This window comes from Lissotriton vulgaris, chromosome 7, assembly GCF_964263255.1.
Source record: "Lissotriton vulgaris chromosome 7, aLisVul1.2, whole genome shotgun sequence".
Taxonomy (NCBI): Eukaryota; Metazoa; Chordata; class Amphibia; order Caudata; family Salamandridae; genus Lissotriton; species Lissotriton vulgaris.
This window is the reverse complement of record NC_141695.1, coordinates 1,021,024,728-1,021,045,105: the sequence shown is the minus strand read 5'-3', so window position 1 is coordinate 1,021,045,105 and position 20,378 is coordinate 1,021,024,728. Positions and strand designations below refer to the sequence as shown.

Sequence of the window (20,378 nt, the reverse complement as noted above, 5' to 3'; positions counted from 1 at the left end):
TGGACGAGGCTCTTTTGGGGGCGTCTTTATCTTTACTTGCTGTTTTCGTGTCGAAAGCTTCAGCTCCAAACTCTATGGTACCTAAGATTTAGACTTCGGCAAAGTTGGAACCTGGACATGCTTGTATTGCAGGGCCATGGATTTCGGTTTGGAGCCGGAATCGGGCCGACTCGAGACCGAGCCGAAAGGATCTTTTTCTGTTTCGGCACTGGACCTGGGCGATCGAACCCTTTTCTCGGTGCTGAACATGACCCACAGGCAGAGGAAGGACCGTAGCCTTTTTAATCTTGTGTTGTTGGAGCAAGGCGGTATGCTGACCCGGTGTAACTTGCTCCTCTTATTCCATGCCGGAGTCGGACTCTGACACGGAGATGTGTTCTTCCTCAGCTCCTTGAGCTTGTGTTTCTACTCAGTCAGAAAGTTTGCCGAAGATGTCCGGTACGGAGCCGCCTTGGCGTTGCTTCTCGTGACGTCGAGCCAAAATGTCAGTCTTCTTTGATTGAAACGATCAGCATGTGTCGCATTCTTTCTTGTTGTGTTCTTTGCATCAAAAGAGGTTGCACACTTCGTGCAGGTCGTTCACAAAAACTTGGCGACACCCGGGACAGCACTTTTATGGAGTCCATTCCATGGACTACAAGCAAGCCAGGCACTAGTAGGCTCAAAGGTCCTCCACAAGATTTCCAATCGAAGATCTTCAAGTCGAAACGATACGCGGAGAATGGGAAATGCGATGAGGAGCAATACCTTCAAGGGTAGTGGATTGCCGGACAATGGGAACCCGAGAAACTGTGCCGAACTGGAGCACAGCAATTCACATCCGAACCAGATTATGGTAAAAACAATTAACAATGGAGCCTATGTCCATGCGCACTATAACTGAAAGGAAGAGTCACCTACCTCGTGACAGGAAAATACTTTTTCGAACAAAAAAAAAAAAGTGCAAAAATCCGGACCCAACCCTAGATGGCAGGCTATGCAAAGCTGTGATCTACAGCTCAAATGCCTCGAACACATTATTTCTTCAGGACATCGTCAAGCGGTACTTCCCCCCTCGATCCCTACGATCTAGCACAGCCAAGAAGGTGTGAGTGCGCAGAATTAAAAAGTCTGTGGGGGAGGGAAAACTGTTCTCTACTCTGCTTACAAATGGTGGCACTTGCTTACTGACCACCTGAGAACCCAGGATAACGTTGTGAAATTTAGGAAAAATCTAAAAACTAGGTTGTTTAAATCCTCCATCTAACAGCATGTTGATTATCATAATGCTTGGTATGTATGTATGTATAGGCATTTATATAGCGCACTACTTACCCGTAGGGTCCCAAGGCGCTTCGACCGCTGCGAAACCCTTCCTGGCTTCCCTGAGAGATGGTCCCTTAATGGGTATCTCCAGGGTGAGACCAGGCATCCCCGCCGGTCTGGTGGGGCCGTTAGTGAAGATGAGGCAAGCTAATGCCCAGAGTTGCCGAGTGTGATCGCAGATCAGAGTGGGCACCGAGGCGAGAGAATTATCGAGTCCGCTGACCCTGGTCCAGAAACCTGCCGCGCCGGGAATCGAACCCTGGTCCCGGGCCGTCCTCTGCTCTCGGGTCTGCCGCCTCTAACCAGTGAGCCACACTACTTCACTTGGTCAATTCTTATAGGATAGCGATCGTCTACCATACTCTGTTCATCTAGGTTTATTTGGTGCGCAAGGATGCTAGCGCCAAAGTGCTTTTTTGGGATTAGCGTGCTTTATAAAACCCTTACAACGTAACAAGGAGCGCAAGTAGCAGTAGAACTCATTAATAGACTAGTAACACTGCTGGCATGGACTAAGGTTCCAATTCATTTTAATTGAATAAGAACTGTAGAATAGGAACTGTACACGGTTTTAAAAAGTGGTCATTCAGTCATCTTTTTCCCTCCAACTGATCTCAGCAAAACCTTGTGCTCAAACATGCAAATGTGAGTTAAAAGAAAGGTAGGATTAAGTCATATTTCCAGGCAGCGGCACAAAGAAATGCCTCCAATGGGCCAGGGAAGGCGAGGATGTGTGCAGGAGATCTTGAGAGCATGAATCAAAAGTTGCACCTGAAGAAAGATATGATTAAGTGGGATCCCTAAACATTTAATTATATTGTTTACTAAACATTTAAGAATGTTACAAATAACATTTTATTTACAACTAGCAGCCCGGCCCGACGTTGCCCGGGAGCAATTAGGTTTCAGGGCCACCTCCCGCCCCGCTTTTGTAACCTGCAGACGTCACTTTTTCCTCCTGTGATTTACTTTGCTTCAGGGCCCCCGCCCGCCCCACTTTTGTAACCTGCACATGTCACTTTTTCCTCGTGCACACGTCATCCACCCCCTTCCCTCCACTCCACCCAAGGGACGCAGGTATTCGTGAAGGAAATATTCCTATATAAATATAATCTCCTATAGTGAAGCAAACTCATCTAAACAATAACATTCACCGCTGACAGTTGTGTGAGCAAACTCTCCCCTTTTTGACAGAAGGTGGCCTCGTTCGAGGGGGTACCATTTTTCTCCTGACCGTGTGTAGGCCTTCGTTGCACACTCTGTTAACGGCGGAGCACAGAGTCCCATTGAGAAGAGCATGGGATTATCGTACGGAAGCCGAGGTGGCTCAAACGTTTACAGCATCTAAAACCCCTCTGGCTACGTCACTTTTTCCTCCTTTTCCTCCTGTAATGCACAGTTTGTCTGACATTTGCTTCCTCTTTCTTGTCCTCAGGCTTCCCCGATCGCCGCCAGGCCCGTCCCCCGCCCGGCCTGGCCCGTCCCGCCCCCCGCCTGCCCCTACATGAGAGCCCTTACCTCCGCCGGCGCTGCTCCCGCCTGTCCGCTCGCACCACCGCTCCTCCCCTGCACCATGTCCGCCGCTCCTCCTCCGCCACCGGTCCTCTGCTCCTGACGTCACTGCTCCTCCCCATGCTCCTAACGTAACCACGCACGTCACGGCCGGCGCTACTTTTGAGGGACTACTTTTTTTATCTAAAATTTTAAACGTTTATTTTTTAATTTATGTAGCCTATAACCATTTACACACCCTGCCGATTTCAACGGTGTATCAGGTGTGTAGATTGGCACAGTGGTTCCAGAGTTTAATCGCCTCAAAGCCTGAAAGTTTCTGCTTTATTATAGTAGTATAGATAATTTGTCAATTTACCCTTATTTTCACAGTTTTCTGGAAAATTGGACTACCTCTAGTTATGAACCAGCAAGAAGAAAAAAAAAGTCTCATTTACAAACCAGTGGAAATAAATGTGTAATCTGCTCTACACTAAAATATTTGCAGTGTGCTTTAAGCAGGGAAAGAACACATATGCCCTTAAACTTACTTTAGTGGCAAAGTCTGTTGCATTTTGATTTTCACACTGAGAAAGAATTGCAGATGGCTACATAATTTCTAGTTAGGGAATAGTTGCAAAACCAGTTATACATTTTTCATACAACTCAAATTTATGGATATGTAAGTGATATTGCAAAATGGATTTTTAAGATACATTTATTAAATATGTTCCAATAATCACAGGGATATTTGGTTTGATGGTAAACTAGATAAATGACAATTACTATGCTCAGGAGATACTATAGCAGTTACAAGGAAACCCCAAAACTGTACATAACACATGTAAGATATTATGTTGCACACAGTTTAATAACTTGGACAAATGTTAGTTTGACTTTTTTAAAGTCTACACAACACTACGCTAATCTGATATGGAATTGCTGCTTTGAAATACTTGAATTACCTGATCAAACATATCTGATTGACTGAGCTCCGTTTTGAAATCTGCAGATCCAGCCAGGACAAGACCAGCCACGTTCACCTTATCACCAGAAACAAACAGTTGCACTGCTGTCTCAGCAACCTTTCTCACATAGTTGTGCCGTTTTTCCATTCTTAAACGTGCAAAACGCAAGGCAGACTGACCACCTCTTCCTTAAAAAGAATATAAAATCACAGGAATAGAATAGACAATGAATAAACATTTAGTATGCAAGCTCACATCAAGGATTTACATTATAAGATTTCAACAATAGTAAAAAAAAAATGCAGTCAACACGTTCTTCTCTTTATATCTGATTCAGCATGACACTACAAACTGTTAAATATACTCCAAAATTAGGACACTATGGGTCAAGAGGGCTATCACGGGGGGTTAATAAATCAACAGCTACAAACAGCAAGAAAGATAGGTCAGAAAAAACAAATGCTATTACTGTAAACATTGCCAGTAGCTTGAAGGAATCCTGCTTTTCATTGTAGAGATTGCTTCTGAACTAAAACTGGAAAAGTATCATGCATGTGATTTGTTATGTTTAGAGTTGGAATGGTTATATAGAAAACTTAACCAACCTTTCCTAAAAACAAAAAGGTTATCTTAAAAAATGGTGATCAAGAAATCCCCTTGTAGAAAATCCTAGTTCAATAAGTGTAATGCATGGTTGCCAATACTTTTTCCTAAACGGCTGATGTGTTTTGACTGAGTGTGCCCTGGGTTCCTGCCAAACAGGTATCCAGGACCTATGTCCTTTCCCTAAACTACATTGAAAACAAAACCCAATTGCCACACTTTGGCCACAGGTCAGTCCCTTGTAATGGTACCACAGGTACCAAGAGTACTGTGGCCAGGGAAGGGCTCGAAGGATTGCAGGCTGCGTGCTTTGGTGCAGAACAAAGTAAAGAGTCAACATGGCACATCTGTGTGCCATGCCTTCAACCCACTGCCCTGGCATAGGTCAGCCACCACTCTAGCTGGGTGCACGATGTGTGAAAGTGCCCTCTTCTGCATGGTTGCCCCCACTTTTTGCTGAATTGCTGATGTACTTTGACGGTGTGGGGCCTGGGCTCCTGCTTATCAGGTACCCAGGGTCTATGTCCTTTCCCTTAACTACATTGAAAACAAAACCCAATTGCCACACTTTGGCCACAGGTCAGCCCCTAGTAAATGGTACCACAGGTATCCAGGACACACTGACAAGAGAAGGCCTCTAAGGGCTGCAGTACGTATTGTGCCACCCTTAGAGGTCCTGTACCAATACTCACACATTGCCTTGGCATGCTGCCCTGGCATAGATCAGTGACTCCTCTAGCTGGGTGCACTATACAAGCGGTGAGGGTACAGGTGCACGAGCCCTGTACCCCTACAGTGCCCAAGCACATTACTGGGCACTAAGTGCAGTGCTGCCATTAAGAGTATATGGTGCTGGGAGTTTGTCATTATGAACTCCACAACACCATAATGGCTACACTGAAGACTGAGAAGTTTGGTATCAACCTTCTCAGCACATTAAACCCACACTGATGCCAGTGAGGGATTTAATGAAAAAAGCACATAGAGGGCCTCTTAGAGATGCCGCCTGAAAACTAACATACTATTAGTGTCCAGGCTGAGTAGGTGCTTTCCGCAACTACCACCAGACATGCTTCTGGACCCCTGGGTCAAGAGCATGCTGCCCTCTGTGGCCTGAAATAATACATATCCTGGGACGATGTGCCAAGCCTCCTCCCCCAGGATTGGCAGGGTTCACGAAGGGGAAGCTTCACAGGCTTGCTGCCTTTGTGAGCTTCCCCAGGCCACTTGCTGCTCTCAGCAACTGTTACCCAATGGTTCTGACCCCCACTTTGGGCGGGAGAAATTGTGGAAAAAACAAGTGAGGAAGAGAGGTGGCCCACCTCTGCCAAACTCTACCCCTCCCCTCAGGTGCGGGGAGGCGAGGTGAAGCCATCATGTAGGGTGGCATAATATGGAAGGGACCCATTGGTACCTGCCTTAACCGATCTGTAAAGCCCCTAAATCTAGTATTTAAGGGCACCCCTGAACCTTGCTTCCTCAGTTAAGAACCTGCAACAAGAAGGAGGACCGAACAGCCGTGGAGCAGCTAACAAGAGAAAGACTACCACTGACTTGGCCCCAGCCCTGCCGGCCTGTTTCCACCTCGGACCTGCTCCTACGATACGCCGGTGTGTCCTGCAGCCAGCAACCTCGAAATTCCCGGAGGACCTGAATGCCTTCAAGCACAAAGTTTTTGTCACTGGGGAACACCGGATTTGTTCATCTGCAACCTCTGGATCTGGCAGGACACCGTGAATCCATCCCATTCTGTACCTGCTGTTAACAGCCAGAGTAAGAGTGGGTTAACACCACGGGGTTGTCACCCCGGCGATCAGGACCGGAGATCTGGCAACCCCTGACCTAGCTCCAGCCGACGCCTGCAGCCGAAATCCAGAAGGGCTCTCTAACCGTGACCAGGAGCTGGTCAGAAATTCCGACCCCAAAAGCCACCCGGGCAGCCGACGCCCAATGGCCTTGTGTGCCCAAATCGATGTTGCCTAACCAACACCATACCTCCCAACTTACCTCTCAAAGTGGTGGTCGCACCCAGAAGACCGTAGTCTCCCTGCCTGCAGTGCTTTTGCAAACTGCAGGCTTTCCATTGAAACCAACAAGTGTGCCTCACGTCGAAACAGCACCCTGCACCTGGCCGTCCTAGTGCCGCTGAAGGTGCACCTTTGGTGCTAGGTTGTTTCCCAGAGCCAAAGTCCAAGAGCTTTGTTCCCACAGCCGAGTGGCCTGCTAGCCAGCAGCCACCAACCGGAGGCCCCCCTATACCCCATTGGATAATATTGGGCCTCAGCACTCTGCACCCGGCCGCCCTAGTGCCGCCGAGGGTGTAACAAGAGTGCATCCTTCACTCTGATCTCAACCTCTCCCATGTGGCCTCCCCGTCCCAGGAGGGACGCATCAGTCAGCACTGTGTGCTCCGGTTAGGGAAGGAAGAGGGATCTGCCACTGACCCAATCGCGACTCGTGAGCCACAACTGCAACTGTCGTGCAGCGCTCTCCGAGATCTGGACGTGATCGGACAGGTAGCCCTGATTCTGTGCCCACTGGAACTTCAGGTCCCACTGCAGAGCCTGCATATGCCATCTGGCATTTGTCACCAGCAGGATGCAGGAGGCCATCAGGCCCAGAAGCCGGAGGGTCATCCTGACTGAAACCAGGATAGAGGCTTAAAGAGCGGAATCATAGCCTGAATATCCTAGACTTGCTGCTCTGGAGGATAAACCCGAAACCGCGTTGAATCCAGAACTGCTCCGATGAAAGGGAGCTTCTGAGAGGGACTCAGGTGAGACTTTGGCACATTGATGGAGAACCCCAGTAAATGCAGGAGGTCGGCCGAAGTCTTGAGGTGAGTGACAACTCCCTGGGTCATGCCCGCCTTCAACAGCCAGTCGTCGAGGTAGAGGAAGACTGACACCCCCAACCTGCGCAGATGAGCTGCAACCACCGCCATCACCTTTGTGAACACCCGAGGGGCACTGGTAAGGCCAAAGGGGAGGACGGCAAACTGAAAATGCTCCCGGCCCACCATGAACCACAGGTAGCGCTGATTGCCGGCAGGACGGGAATGTGAAAATAAGAGTCCTGCAAGTCCAACGCTACCATCCAGTCTCCAGGGTAGCCAGGACCTGAGCCAGAGATAGCATTTTGAACTTCTACTTCCGAAGGAAGCGATTGACGTCCCGGAGGTCCAAGATGGGGGCAAGCCCCCTTGTCCTTCTTGGGGACCAGGAAGTAGTGGAAATAACAACCACTCCAGACTTCCAGACCAGGAACGCACTCGATGGCCCCCTTGGCCTGGAGGGCCGTGACTTCCTGACGGAGAAGAGGCAAATGATCCCCCGACAGTCGGTGGTACAGAGGTGGCATGGCTGGAGGACCTGCAGAATCCAAGTCCGTGCTGAGGCTGGTTCTGCACAGGCTTTGTGGAGGAGCGTGCTCGGGTGCCCTTGTCCTTGCCACGAAAAGAACGAAACCCAGGCAAGGCAGGGTTCTTTGTGGAAAGACCCAAAGACTTTGCCGTGGCTCGCGAGTCTTTAAGGCGCTCCATGGCATTGTCGGCCTTATCGCCAAAGAGGCGGGAGCCATTAAAGGGCATGTCCATGAGCAAGCCCTGGTCATCAGGCGAGAACCTGGTAGACCGCAATCAGGCATGGTGCCGCAACGCCACAGTCGTAGAAATGGCCCTGCCCAACGAATCAGCGGTGTCCAGGCCACACCTGATGGCAAACTTTGCTACATCCTTGCCCTCCGCAATCGCTTGGGAAAGGACAGCCTGGACCTCCTCAGTGTTAACAGACCGCAACACCAAGCTGGATGAGGGGGGAACAACCTCTTGCCAAATTGGTCCAGCCGCTTAGAGTCCTTATCCGGCAGAGCCATGGAAAAGGCACTCTGCAACGTCAAGGCCTGAATGACCAGGCTCTCAGGCATGGGGTGAGTGGTCAAGTAGGCAGGATCACCCAGCGCCGGCGGATAACTCCTAGCGGCGTTTTTCTCCACCGGCGCCCCGGAGACCGGCCGCAACCAAGTGCCCAAGAGGACTTCGGTAAGGGCCTCATTGAAAGGGAGCTGTTGCTCAGACGACGAAGACGTCGTCTGGAGCACCTCCGAAAGGAGGTTGGTCTTAAGGGCCATCGTAGGGAGGTCGAGATGGACAGCCTCCGCAGCACCATAGTGTAAGAAGTGCCCTCCTCCATAGTAGGTGGAGGGGTGGCAAACCCCGGGTCAGAAGACACATCAAGTTTGCCAGCATCTTGAAAGTAGTCTACCCAATCCTGCTCGGAGTCACACTGTCGTGCACAAGTGTGCTCCAAGCCATCCCAATCCTAGTCTGGCTCCAGAGTAGAGGGAGCCAGCCGTGGTGGCAGGGCCGGAGCTGGGGCAAGCAGCATCGGGATCGGTGCCGAAAAGGGCGCTGGCCAGGGCCCAGCCGGAGCCGTATCCCAATGCAGATCCCAGATTGGAACGCAATGGTCCGAGAACCGGGGCAGAGGTCGGATAAACAGCGCCCAGTGCAACGCCTGTGGAGGAGCCTGGGGCCCTGCACCTTGTGGCGCTGGGGCCGGAGCAGACTGTATGGATCCTGTGGCCCCGGGGCTGGCGCCGGTCCTGCCGGGATCTGTGCACGGGACCGCCAGCAGAAGCCAGAGGCCTAAAAAGGCGGTCCATGGCAGCAAGAAACTTTTGCATTTGTTCGGGAGTCTCAGACAGGACCCGGGTATGACTGGTGGGCCGCAGGACTCCCAGGCTCCGGGGAAGCCCCTGTCCCCCCCTCGTCCGCCTCCGAGGAGTGACAGGGGGATGTCGGAGAGCGAACACGCTTCTTTGACTTTTTATGGCATCACTTACCGGAATCTGAAGGCAAAGACTTAGAGCCCGAGATGTGACGGTTCCGGTCCCGCGAACAGCCCCTAGACCTGGAGCGGCAGTGAGGAGTGACGGACCTCCAGCAACTTCCAGCGCCGCTCCCGCAAGGCCTTCGGGGCCATGGCTCAACAGTCTTGACAGGAGTGGGAGTCATGGTCTGTCTCCAAGCAGTAGAGGCACACATCGTGGGGGTCCGCTACCGACATATTACGGCAGCACTAGACTTAAAGCCGGACATCCCTACGTGCACCAGGAGACAAGAGAAGGAGACGAGAGTCTCAAAACTTAGTCAAAAAATGATTGAGGTACGTGCTCAATCCGGAACTTGGCTTTCGGTGTGGAAAAAGAAAGAACAGACGTCAGAGCCCATGGGTGGCACCTAACTACCCTCCGTGATGTCATCTCGAAGATCACGACGCCAGTGACTAACGCGGAGATGCACGACGCCACCTACTGATGCGCAGTGGTACTGTTAAGCAAGAACTTTCCGGATCCTGTCTGACGCCTGGGGATTACTCGAAGGTAAGGAATCTATCACTACCGTGTCTCTTTCAGATTCAAGTATTTAGGGGCACCCCTGAACGTTGCTCCTTAAATTCGACAAGCTGAAGGACTGAAGAGCCGTGCTGCAGCGATCAGGACGACAACTGTATTGACCCCAGCCCTACCGGCCAGTCTCCTGCTTCAGAACCCATGAAAACTGAAACTGGTTGTTCCTGCAGCCAGCATCCTCGAAGCACCTCAGAGACCGGTCCTGCTTTCAAGGAAAGACTCTGATCTCCTACGGACACTGGATTTTCCAACAACCAACTCCTTCTCAGACATCGGATCCAGACGGAACCGTGTGTCTGCACCACTCTGCACCGGATGCCCGCAGGCCGAGTCAGAGTGTGCCATCATCACAGCAAGATCTACGCCCAGCTATCCTGACCTGGGATCCAGCATTGGACGACCTTCTCCACCCTCCACTGCGCCGCCTGCAGCCTCATCTTGAAGGGTCCTCGCAACCAGACCTACAGAGAAAAACCAACACCAGAGGACACCACTGCACCCGCAGCCCCCTGGCCCTGGGGTGCCCAATTGACAGTGAGACTGTGCCCAGCAACACTCAAACTTAGCCTTCCAGTCGCTGGATCCCTTCTCCAAGCCTCCTGTGCTGAGCCCGCAGCCCTCCATTAGTTTGCACTGCAGCCCATTGCCTACTTTGCACACCCTGCTGCCCAAGGGCCACTGGAGGTGTGATATTGGTGCCTACTTGTGGGACTCTTTGTGCCTACCTTCGATCCCTGGGCCAGACCCGCAAACTGCAGATACCTACCTGTGACCGGTGCTCTTCAGAGTACCACCTGTCTTCACAGCACTACATTGGGCCCTACCTCTCCTTTTACCCCTGCACCCGGACGCCCCTGTACCACTGAGGGTGCACTCTTTACCTACCTGACCCCGAAAAGGTGTAAGTTCGACAAACTCAAGACTAAATCATAAAACTGAGCACTTATCTGTAAGTCACTAACCTTGTTTTCCTCCATGGGAATACATTGAACTGTATCATAACATTGCGTTGTATATCTTTCTCATTGTAAAGTCTAAAACTGTATTGGACTGACATCTACAGAAAGCTTTCTTAAAACTGTAAAGCATTTACTGCATTCACAAAACCAAACTGCATTCTTGAAAAGTATTGCCATATTTACAAACTAACTTAGCTGTGATTCTTGGTTCTAGTAATAAAAAAAAAATAAAAACATTTTATATAACCAATTGGTCTGAATAAGTCTGATTGTGCGACATAATTTCTTGCCAGAGTATGTACAACAAATGCTTAATACTACCCTCTGAGAAGTTTAACTGCTCAGCTCCGCTACCACTAACATGAGAGTAAGGTATTATTCATTTTAACCTCTGACCTGCCTTTGGGGACTAACTGGACTCTGTGAACACTATACCCCTTTTTTGGTATAGCAGAGCCAGCTTCCGACACTGGTGGATTTTTAACATAAGAAATTCATCCAATGTATTGCTGATCATTAAAAATCCTTTTATAATTGGTCATGGTGCCGCGAAAGTAGAATAATTCGTCATCCATGTCGCCGAGGACACCAAGAATAATTATTTGAAGCAGCTCAATGTAGCGTTCTCAGAAGCTGTGGTGGTTTTAAAGACTTGCATGTCAAAAAGTAATAAGCTTCGGTGAAAAAAGTTAATTTATTTAAATTGCAGGTATTTCACATATATTACCATGCTTCTTTGGGAGATCCACAGTAAACTTATGGAGGACTTCTCTTGTGTTTCCTTGAAGAGTGCCGAACAGTGCACCACTTCCATCTATCACAATAAAGCCAAACTTGCTATCATCAGACAGGAGTGCTGTGAGAGCCTGGAATAAACATTAAAAAATTCAATTTTGAGGAATATCCATAATTTTATATCAGATACTGGTTACTGTTATGGGCAACACTCTAAATATGATATGGAACCAGAGAAGAGTCTATTGGTACCTCTAGAACAGTAAAATAATGAATCAATTTGTTAAATGATCATTAAAATCAGTGGAGGTGGTACTATGTAAACAAATTCCTATATGAAAGGTTCTGAAACGGTGAGATAGATAACACATTCACCACCTATCAATTATTTGCAATTCAGCACCCTCCAAGCTCTCCAAAATGAAAACAAGACAAACATGCAACCACTTGCTACTGGCTAAATAATTTAGGCTAGATCACAACTACTACATTACTTCATATTCTCTACAAATTCTGAACCTCGTATCCTTATCCCAAATTTGCAAATTGTTTATCAATAATGATTGCAAATAAGTCTGCCTAATTATACCTCTGGGTAGTTAAACTTCTGTTGCAGTCAGAGGATCCTAAACAGGTCTCAAGCATACATGTTCTGCCTCAAACAGAGCAATTATTCCTTCTCCGTAAAGCAGTCTGCTCGATACGGTGTTTCAGCACTAGGTTAAAGACAGTGGCACTAAAAGGTACAAATATTACAGTTTAAGCAAATGTTTAATGTACAGGTGAACTTTGTCATTCCTTCGCCGAGAAACATGAAAGTAAAATCTAAATAAACGGCTCTAGGATAATTATTATTGTAGAAAAGGAGAATAGTCATAAGATGGTTGTCTACAAGAGGATGTAGTATCCCTTTTAGATGACATTTCATTTCCTTGGAATTGTTATGTTTTCTATGTGTTTTCCATATTCTCTATGTGGGAGTTGCTCAGAGCTTCTGGCATTCCTATCCTGGTGGTTGTTAAGCTGTTTTCCTCCTGTGAATAAAGCTTCACTTCTACAAGAGTCTCCCTCCATTTACTTCATATTCTGGCGACAATCGGGATCTTGAAGAAGGACCTATCTTCTCAGGACAATTTTTTTTTAAATTTAAAAGTAGAGGAAGACTTGAGGAACAGCGTTCACATGTTTAAAAGGTATTTCATTTTTTTTTATGTGTAAATGATTGCACCAGCGGCGGCAATAACCTACGTGCTTTTGATCGCACCTGCGGCAGTGTTTTGACATTGTCTTCAAACTGTTTGTTTTTCTGGCTTTCAAACTTTATTTGCCACGATTTAATTTCCTTCAACTTCGATTTTCACTCGTTTTTTTTATTTTTATTTCGCCTCAAAGTGCACCAAGTTTATCTTAACGAAGTTATGGAAATATAAACTCCTTAATCTTAATTCATACCTTGGCTGCTCCTGCATTTTTTAAACCGGAGTAACATTCTACCTTGGTGAGCGTGTCTGTTTCTGAATCGACGTCTCAGCTTCGAAGTTCCTTTGTTGCCTGAGCGCTGTGTCAACATTCGGCATCGCGTTCACTGAAGCGTCAAGAAGGTGTCAGAGGTCACGCTCCACGTCTTCACGTCACACGGCGGCCATTTTCTTTGTTTATTTTTGTTATTGCATCTCCTCTGACTGTTATTCTACGCATTTCAGTCCCGACTGGTTTATTTTCAGCGTTTGTGCACACAATGGACATCTGCTTGGCTGGGACAGTTCCGCGATCATTTCACTGACATCGAACTTTCAGATACCCTCAAGTTGACGACGGTGACTACATTTTTTGTATTAGTTCTTTATTTTATTTACTGAACAATTTCTTTTATCTACTTCATGTTATTCAAAATGTCTAACATTATTAATTCTCCTCCACATTTTTTATCTGTTGCTGGGGATCCTAAGGTAGAGGGGGACTTGTGGCATCCCACATTCCTGGCTTATGTGGATGTAGTGGAGGAAGATGGATGTTCTCCTAAAAGAAAATTAGCTCTTTTAAAAAATTGTTTAGGTGGCGCAGGTCTTAAAGAGTTAGAAAATTTACCTCCCATTGATGAGGCAGGCGATTTTAATATTTCTGAGGTGGTTATAAAACAATTAGCTATTAGGTTTAGTAGGAAAATAAATACAGTAATGGAGAGGTTTAAATTTTATTCTAGAGCTCAGAAAGACGACGAGTCAATTGAAAACTATGTAGCTGCATTACGAACTTTGGCTGGTTCTTGCGCTTCTGAAACGATTAATTTTGAGCAGGTGTTAAGAGATCAAATAATGATGAAGACTAAAAGTAAGAAAATACAAGAACGTTTATGGATGGGAACAGAGTCTTCTCTAAATCCTGTATTGAACATAGCTAAAGGGATTGAACAATCAGAACTCTGTTAGTGAGATCAGGGGCCAAGATGTTAAGCATAAGGTAATAATTCCAGAAGTTGCTTTAGTAAAAGAGGTCCATAATCAAAGGAAGTTTCCTTTCACTCAAACTAGAAAAGAGTACTTTTCAAAAGACAACAAATTCACTAGCAAGAAAAACCCAGTGATCTGCTATAGGTGCGGTGGGAATGATCACGTTGGTAATTATAGAGGCTCTCCAGCGTGGAATAAAATTTGTGTAGAATGTAAAAAGCCAGGGCATTTTAGTAAAATGTGCAGATCTCCACAGAAAGTAAACTTATTAACTGAATCGGAGTACGAAAATCCTGAAGAAATTCAGGAAATCAACACTTTGTTGTGTGTTGGTGACACCAAATGCAAAGGTTTTCCCAAGGATAAAATATTGGTAAATGGTATAGAAATCACGATGCTCATAGACTCAATTAAAAAAGTGGGTGGTGTGTGACACACCACCCACTTTTTTAATTCTGTGAAAGGAATCAAAATGTGATTTTTATTGTGATTTATAAGTTTGAAATGTATTCTTATTCTGTTCTTTGATATATGCATTTTTTATTGTCTCTCTTTATAATACATTTATTTAGTATATTTTTTATAAAAAAAAGTTCAAACTCTCTTTTTTTGGAAACTGTCTCTCTATTTTTTGTCCTGTGACCATTGTGTAGGCAATCCAAAAACTTCCGCCTAGGTTGTTTTTTCCACTGTGTATTTTCCCTGACCTAGGGGTCTATGTAAACAGGAAGCCCTTGTTTGATACAAGCATAAACCCTTGATAAACATGTTAGCTGCTGGTGGTGGTCGTACTTTGACAGCACGTTTAGCACGTTTGGCTGCCAAGCTACAAGAGTTTCAATGTGTAGTGGAATATGTGCCTGGTCGTTTAAATGTCCATGCAGATTGCATGTCTAGTTTACCTTGTGTTTCTTCGAGGTAACAAACACTCCTCGGGATGTTGACGTGGTTTTAACCATTGATGATATTAATGATGCGAAGTGTAATGCCACGTCTAGTGTTATCTCTGAGACTGTTTGGAGGGATGCTATGTGTCAAGCTTTTTCCTTGTCTAATGTGGTGGATTTTTGTAAGCAAGGGTGGCCCGAAGAGAGAAAACTTTCTGGCGATGTTTTGTCGTTTAGTAAAATAAAAGAGGAACTCATGTTTGATCAGGTTTTGTAATCAGAGGTGATAAGATAGTTCCTCCCTGCAGTTTACGAGAAAAAATAATTTCTATGGCGCATGAGGCTCACATGGGGATGTCTAACACTAAAAGACGCATCCGTGAATTTTACTGGTGGCCTGGCATTGATAGGATGGTAGACAAATGGGTTAGCTCATGCTCTCCTTGTGCCAGTAGCGATAAATCTGTTAAACCTTTGGCTGCCAAATCGGATGTTTCTCCCATTGAGTACACCATGTGCCCTTGGAAAAAACTTGGGATTGATATCATTGGTCCTCTGGATTTATCGGACAATAGATCTGTTTTTATTCTAGTTTTGATTGATTACTTCTCCAAGTGGCCGGAGGTAAAGGTTGTGGACAGAGTTGGTTCTTCTCAAGTCGTTGAATTCCTTGATGAAATATTCTGCAGGGAGGGGATTCCAGCCGAGCTGGTATCGGACAACGGTCCGCAATTTGTCAGTAGTGTGTTTGTCGTTTGACAGGTGTGGAGTTGTACATAAAAGGGTGTCTAATTACAACCCTCAAGCCAATGGTCAAACGGAGCGCTTTAACAGGGTCATCAAGGAGTCCATACAACTAGCTGTTAAAAGCAAATTAGATTGGAGGAAAACTCTTTGCGCATCTCTTCTTTCGTACCGTACTTCTAACTCGGTTACGGGTTTTTCTCCTTTTGAGCTGTTAAAAGGTCGTAAACCTGGTTCTAAATTGTTACCTTGGTGGATGAAGTTAAAAATTCCTTCTGAGCCTGGTGTTGATCCTTCCTTGGTTAGAGATAAGGTGTTGAAATACCAGGAAAAGATGAGACGTACTTCTAGTTGTCCTCTTGCTTTTAGACCTGGGATCAAGGTCGGTGATTTAGTGCGAGTCAAGTTTGGCAAATCTTGTGGTTCTAGGTGGAACAAATGGTCGGACCCTTGTTGGGTTACTGAAGTGTTCAGTAAAGCCGTTAGAGTGGATGGTGGTAAAGTGTGGAATTTCCGAAGAGTTTGTGTAAAGCACCTAATTTGGTAATGAATTCTCTACCCTCTTCAATTGTCTCTGGTGATAATTTCTACCCCGCTTTGTTGGATACATTTAGTGGTGATGTCCAAACTTCAGCTAGAGGCAATGATGAAACGGTTTCCAACGTTGTAGTTCCTCCAGGACAATTTTTTTGTGACAATACTACTCAGCAATGTATTACTAATACTGTTGTTCCCAATCATAATGTACAAGTTACTGATGCTCCTCTAAGGAGGAGTTCTCGTGTCAAATCTACTCCTGTTAAGTTACGTGATTTTGTCCATTAGGTTTTTTTGTTTGTTTTTTTTTATTTATTTTTTAAGGGTGGGGGGGGGTGTTTAGTATCCCTTTTAGATGACATTTAATTTCCTTGGAATTGTTATGTTTTCTATGTGTGTTCCATATTCTCTATGTGGGAGTTGCTCAGAGCTTCTGGCATTCATATCCTGGTGGTTGTTAAGCTGTTTTCCTCCTGTGAATAAAGCTTCACTTCTACAAGAGTCTCCCTCCATTTACTTCAGAGGACCTACGAGCAAGCTTGGTTCAAAGACGTGAAGTGGACCATGGCAGAGGAGAGGCGCATTTGAGAAGCCAGAACTGATTAAAAAGTAAGCAAAATCTTGAGCTTGTGGGCTCAGATGTGAGAAAGTGCAATCTTTCTTGCAGGGTATGCCCCCACTTTTTTCTGAATTGCTGACGTGCTTTGACAGTGTGCCCTGGGCTCCTGCTAATCAGGTGCCCAGGGCCTGTGTTCCTTCCCTAAAACTGTATTGAAACCTAAACCCAATTGGCATCTCTGGCCACATGTCAGCCCCTGGTAAATGGTACCCTAGGTACCCAGGGCACTGTGACCAGAGAAGGCCCCTAAGGGCTGCAGCACATATTGTGCCACCCTTTGGGGCCCTGTACCCTGACACACACACACACACTGCCTTTGAAGGCTGAGTGTCTGGGTGCAGAGTAAAACAAAGAGTTGACATGGCACACATATCTGTGTGCCATGCCCACAACACACTGCCCTGGCATACCTCAGTCACCCCTCTAGCTGGGTCCGCTATGCCAGTGGTGTGGGTACAGGTGCATGAGCCCTGTACCCTTACAGTACCCAGATCCATTCCTGGACACTAAGTGCAGTGCCGCTATTAAGAGTATATGGTGCTGGGAGGTCGTCACCACGAACTCCACAGCACCATGATGGCTGCACTTAAGACTGAGCAGTTTGGTATCAAAGTTCTCAGCACATTAAATCCACACTGGCATCAGTGTGGGATTTAATGCAAAATGTACGACAGAGGGCAACTTAGAGTTGCCCCCTGAAACTAACCCACAACCAGCGTCCTGACTGAGAGCCTGCCTAGGCTGCCACTCAGCAGACATGTTGCTGGACCCCTGGGTAGAGAGCATCCACTTTTGTGGGTCTGCAACAATGCACATCCTGGGGTGAGGTGCGAGGCCTCCTCCCCCAGGATGGGCAGGGGACGCTTCAAAGGCATGCCGCCTTTGTGAGCTTCTCCAGGCCACTTGCTGTACTCAGCAACTGACCCCCACTCTGGTGGGAATACAGGCGGGAAAAACAAAGTGAGGAAAGGGGGTGTGCAAGCCTGCGCCAACCCCACCCCTCAGGTGGGGGGGGGGGGGGAGAAAGGTAAAGCACAACTCCAGACTCTTGCTATTTTGAGAATGGGGAGCCCTACCCAATCAGAGCTAGGCTCCTGCCACCCCCCACTAGAGATTGGCAGGATAGGGGGTGTACTCACCCCAGGACAGGGACCCATTGGTCCCTGCCCTTGCCCTACCTGTAACACCCCTAAATGTAGTATTTAGGGGCACCCTGAACGTTCCTTCCTCAGATCCAGATTCCGAAACAAGAAGAACAAGAAGATAGAAGACCTGTTGTGCAGCTGCCAACAAGAGGACACCACTAACTGACTTGGCCCCAGCCCTACTGGTCTGTCGAACCTGGAACCTGCTCCTGCTAAACCCGGGCATCTCCTGTGGTCTGAAACCTCGAAAAGCCTAGAGGACCAGACTACCTTGCTCATCTAAAGACTGGGACTCCAACAAGCAGTGGTTCTGCTCAAACAGCAACAATCTCTGGTGACAGCCAGGAACCGCGAATCGGGCACACTATGCACCCGCAGAGCCCAGTCTGTGCTTGAGTGAACAAAGACCATGAGGACACCCCCCCACAACTGTGACCCACAATCCAGCCCCCAAGGACCTCCGGCGCCCCACGGCCCCCTGTGCCCAACTCCTGGGTATCTACCTATCCTACAGCTTCCCAACTTACCTCTCGAAGTCATGGTCGCACCTGAAGAATATCCGTCCCAAAGCTTGCAGTCTTTGTTCATCTTGCAGCTTTCCCATCGAAATACATTGGGCGCCCAAAGGTCCAAAAGCACCCTGCACCCAGATCCAGCTGCCCGAATGCCACTGGAAGTGCAGCAACTGTCTTATCCTACTTACCCACTTCGTCTGTGTAAATGACCAGTAACTCAGCTCCCACAGCCGCGTGGTCAGCCTGCTAGCAGACACCAACCAAAGGCCACCTATCCTCCACAGGATAACATTGGGCCTACTCACTCTGCACCTTGCACCTGGCTGCCCCAGTGCCGCTGAGGGTGAAACCACTACCTACCTGACCCTGGGAGACCCCCCCAGTCTTACCAGAGAACCTTAACTCTGCCAGTCGAGTACTTCCCCAAAGACAGATAACTTAATTTTCTCCATAGGGTAACATTGGCTGGGTTTCACTTGGAAAGTGTCGAGTTTTTTTAACTTTGAAATATTCCTTAAAAATCATCCGATCAACGAAAACGAAATTACTCGCCTGTTACCAGAGAGATCCCAGTGTTACTCTCCCAAATGTACAGCTAATTCCTTGTGAGAATTTAGACCTCCGGGTGCTTTCGTCTGCAAATCAATAATAAATCTTGATTCTAGTCTCCTCAGACTACTCACCCCGTCACCACCTCGTGGATTTATTGGGACATGGTCTAATGCAAAAAATCTTAGCTGTGTTCTGTCCCCTTTGTGTTCTATCTTAAAATGGCGAGCGACAGGGTAAGTCATGTCACCATTCATGATCGCTCTGGAGTGTTCTAACACTCGTACCTTGGTCTGGTGAATCGTGCTCCCGATATACTTAAGCCAACACGGGCAGACAAGACAAACTGTGCACGGTGTACTGCAGGTCAGAAATTTGCTGATATTTTTCGGCTTCTTAACCCCCGGTACTTGATAGGTCAAGACTCCTTTACTTCCCATGCAGGTCTTACATTTCCCACAGGAGTAAAATCCCTTCAAACCACTATGTAATGCCTTGGGTGTCTCTTTTCGCATAAAGCTGCTGGTTAAAGAGTATCTGAAAGACCTGGCTTTCCGAAATGTCAACAATGGTTGATTGGGGATATCTGTCCCAATCACTGGATCCATTTTAAGAAGGTCCCAATGCCTTCTAAAAATGCTCCTAAGTTATCCAGCATCCTGTGAAAAGGTAGTGATCATTCGAAAACCACTAACCTCAGTCTTTTTTCCCCCTTATCCTCCAGAAGATCTCTTCTGGCTATAGGATTCACTCTCCTCAGGTCTTCATCCGAAACCCGTCCACCATAACCTCTTGCCTCAAATCTCTCTAAACACTCCCCTGCAAATTTCTGGAAATCCTCCTCCCAACCGTTATTCCTCCGTATTCGTAATAGTTCCCCGTAGGGGATGCTATTAATGAGTTTAGGGGATGTCCACTGCGGGCATGCAAGATCGAATTGCCCGCAGCGGGTTTCCTGTATAGTCTGGTGCAGTTTCTTTTCGATGATCCTAACTTCCAGATCTACAAAGTTTACCACTTAGTCACTGATTTCCGCACAAAATTACAAATTTAAATTATTATCATTAAGAACCTGAACATATTACTTAGCTGTTTGAGGTTCCCCTCCATACTAGAAAAAAATCAATATACCTGTACCAGGCTACCACCCCAAAGGGTGGTAGCCTGTATTGGGTTTGTGGTAAAAAGTATTGTTGATTATGAAATAACATTCCAATATGTCTGCCATGTTGTTTTCGATTTCAAGGACAGAGGGCCGTTTCGTGCATACCGCATCACCATCGACAAAGGTGGTTGCCGAAACGAGTCCGTTTGTTCACCGTGAGTCCTTAAATAATTGCGTGGAGAATCGAGCATTTATAGATGCGGGCGCACCACCCGCGTGAAGCAGCCACACAAGAGTGGCACGGACGAGGTGGAACAAGGAGCAGTGATATATATATATATATGCAGTGCACAG

The 20,378-nt window shown here is 47.1% G+C and overlaps 1 protein-coding gene across 2 annotated transcripts in view; it reads right to left on the bottom strand.

Moving 5' to 3' along the window:
* The window catches only part of ETF1 (eukaryotic translation termination factor 1), a 193,322-nt gene that overhangs the window by 147,720 nt on the left and 25,224 nt on the right, over positions 1-20,378 (bottom strand). For both annotated transcript variants that reach the window (XM_086931443.1, XM_086931442.1), the window contains 2 exons: positions 11,466-11,604; positions 3,762-3,952 (listed from right to left, as the gene is read on the bottom strand). In XM_086931443.1, coding sequence (XP_086787569.1) covers positions 3,762-3,952; positions 11,466-11,604 — 330 coding nt within the window. The remainder of the gene's footprint in view (positions 1-3,761; positions 3,953-11,465; positions 11,605-20,378) is intronic.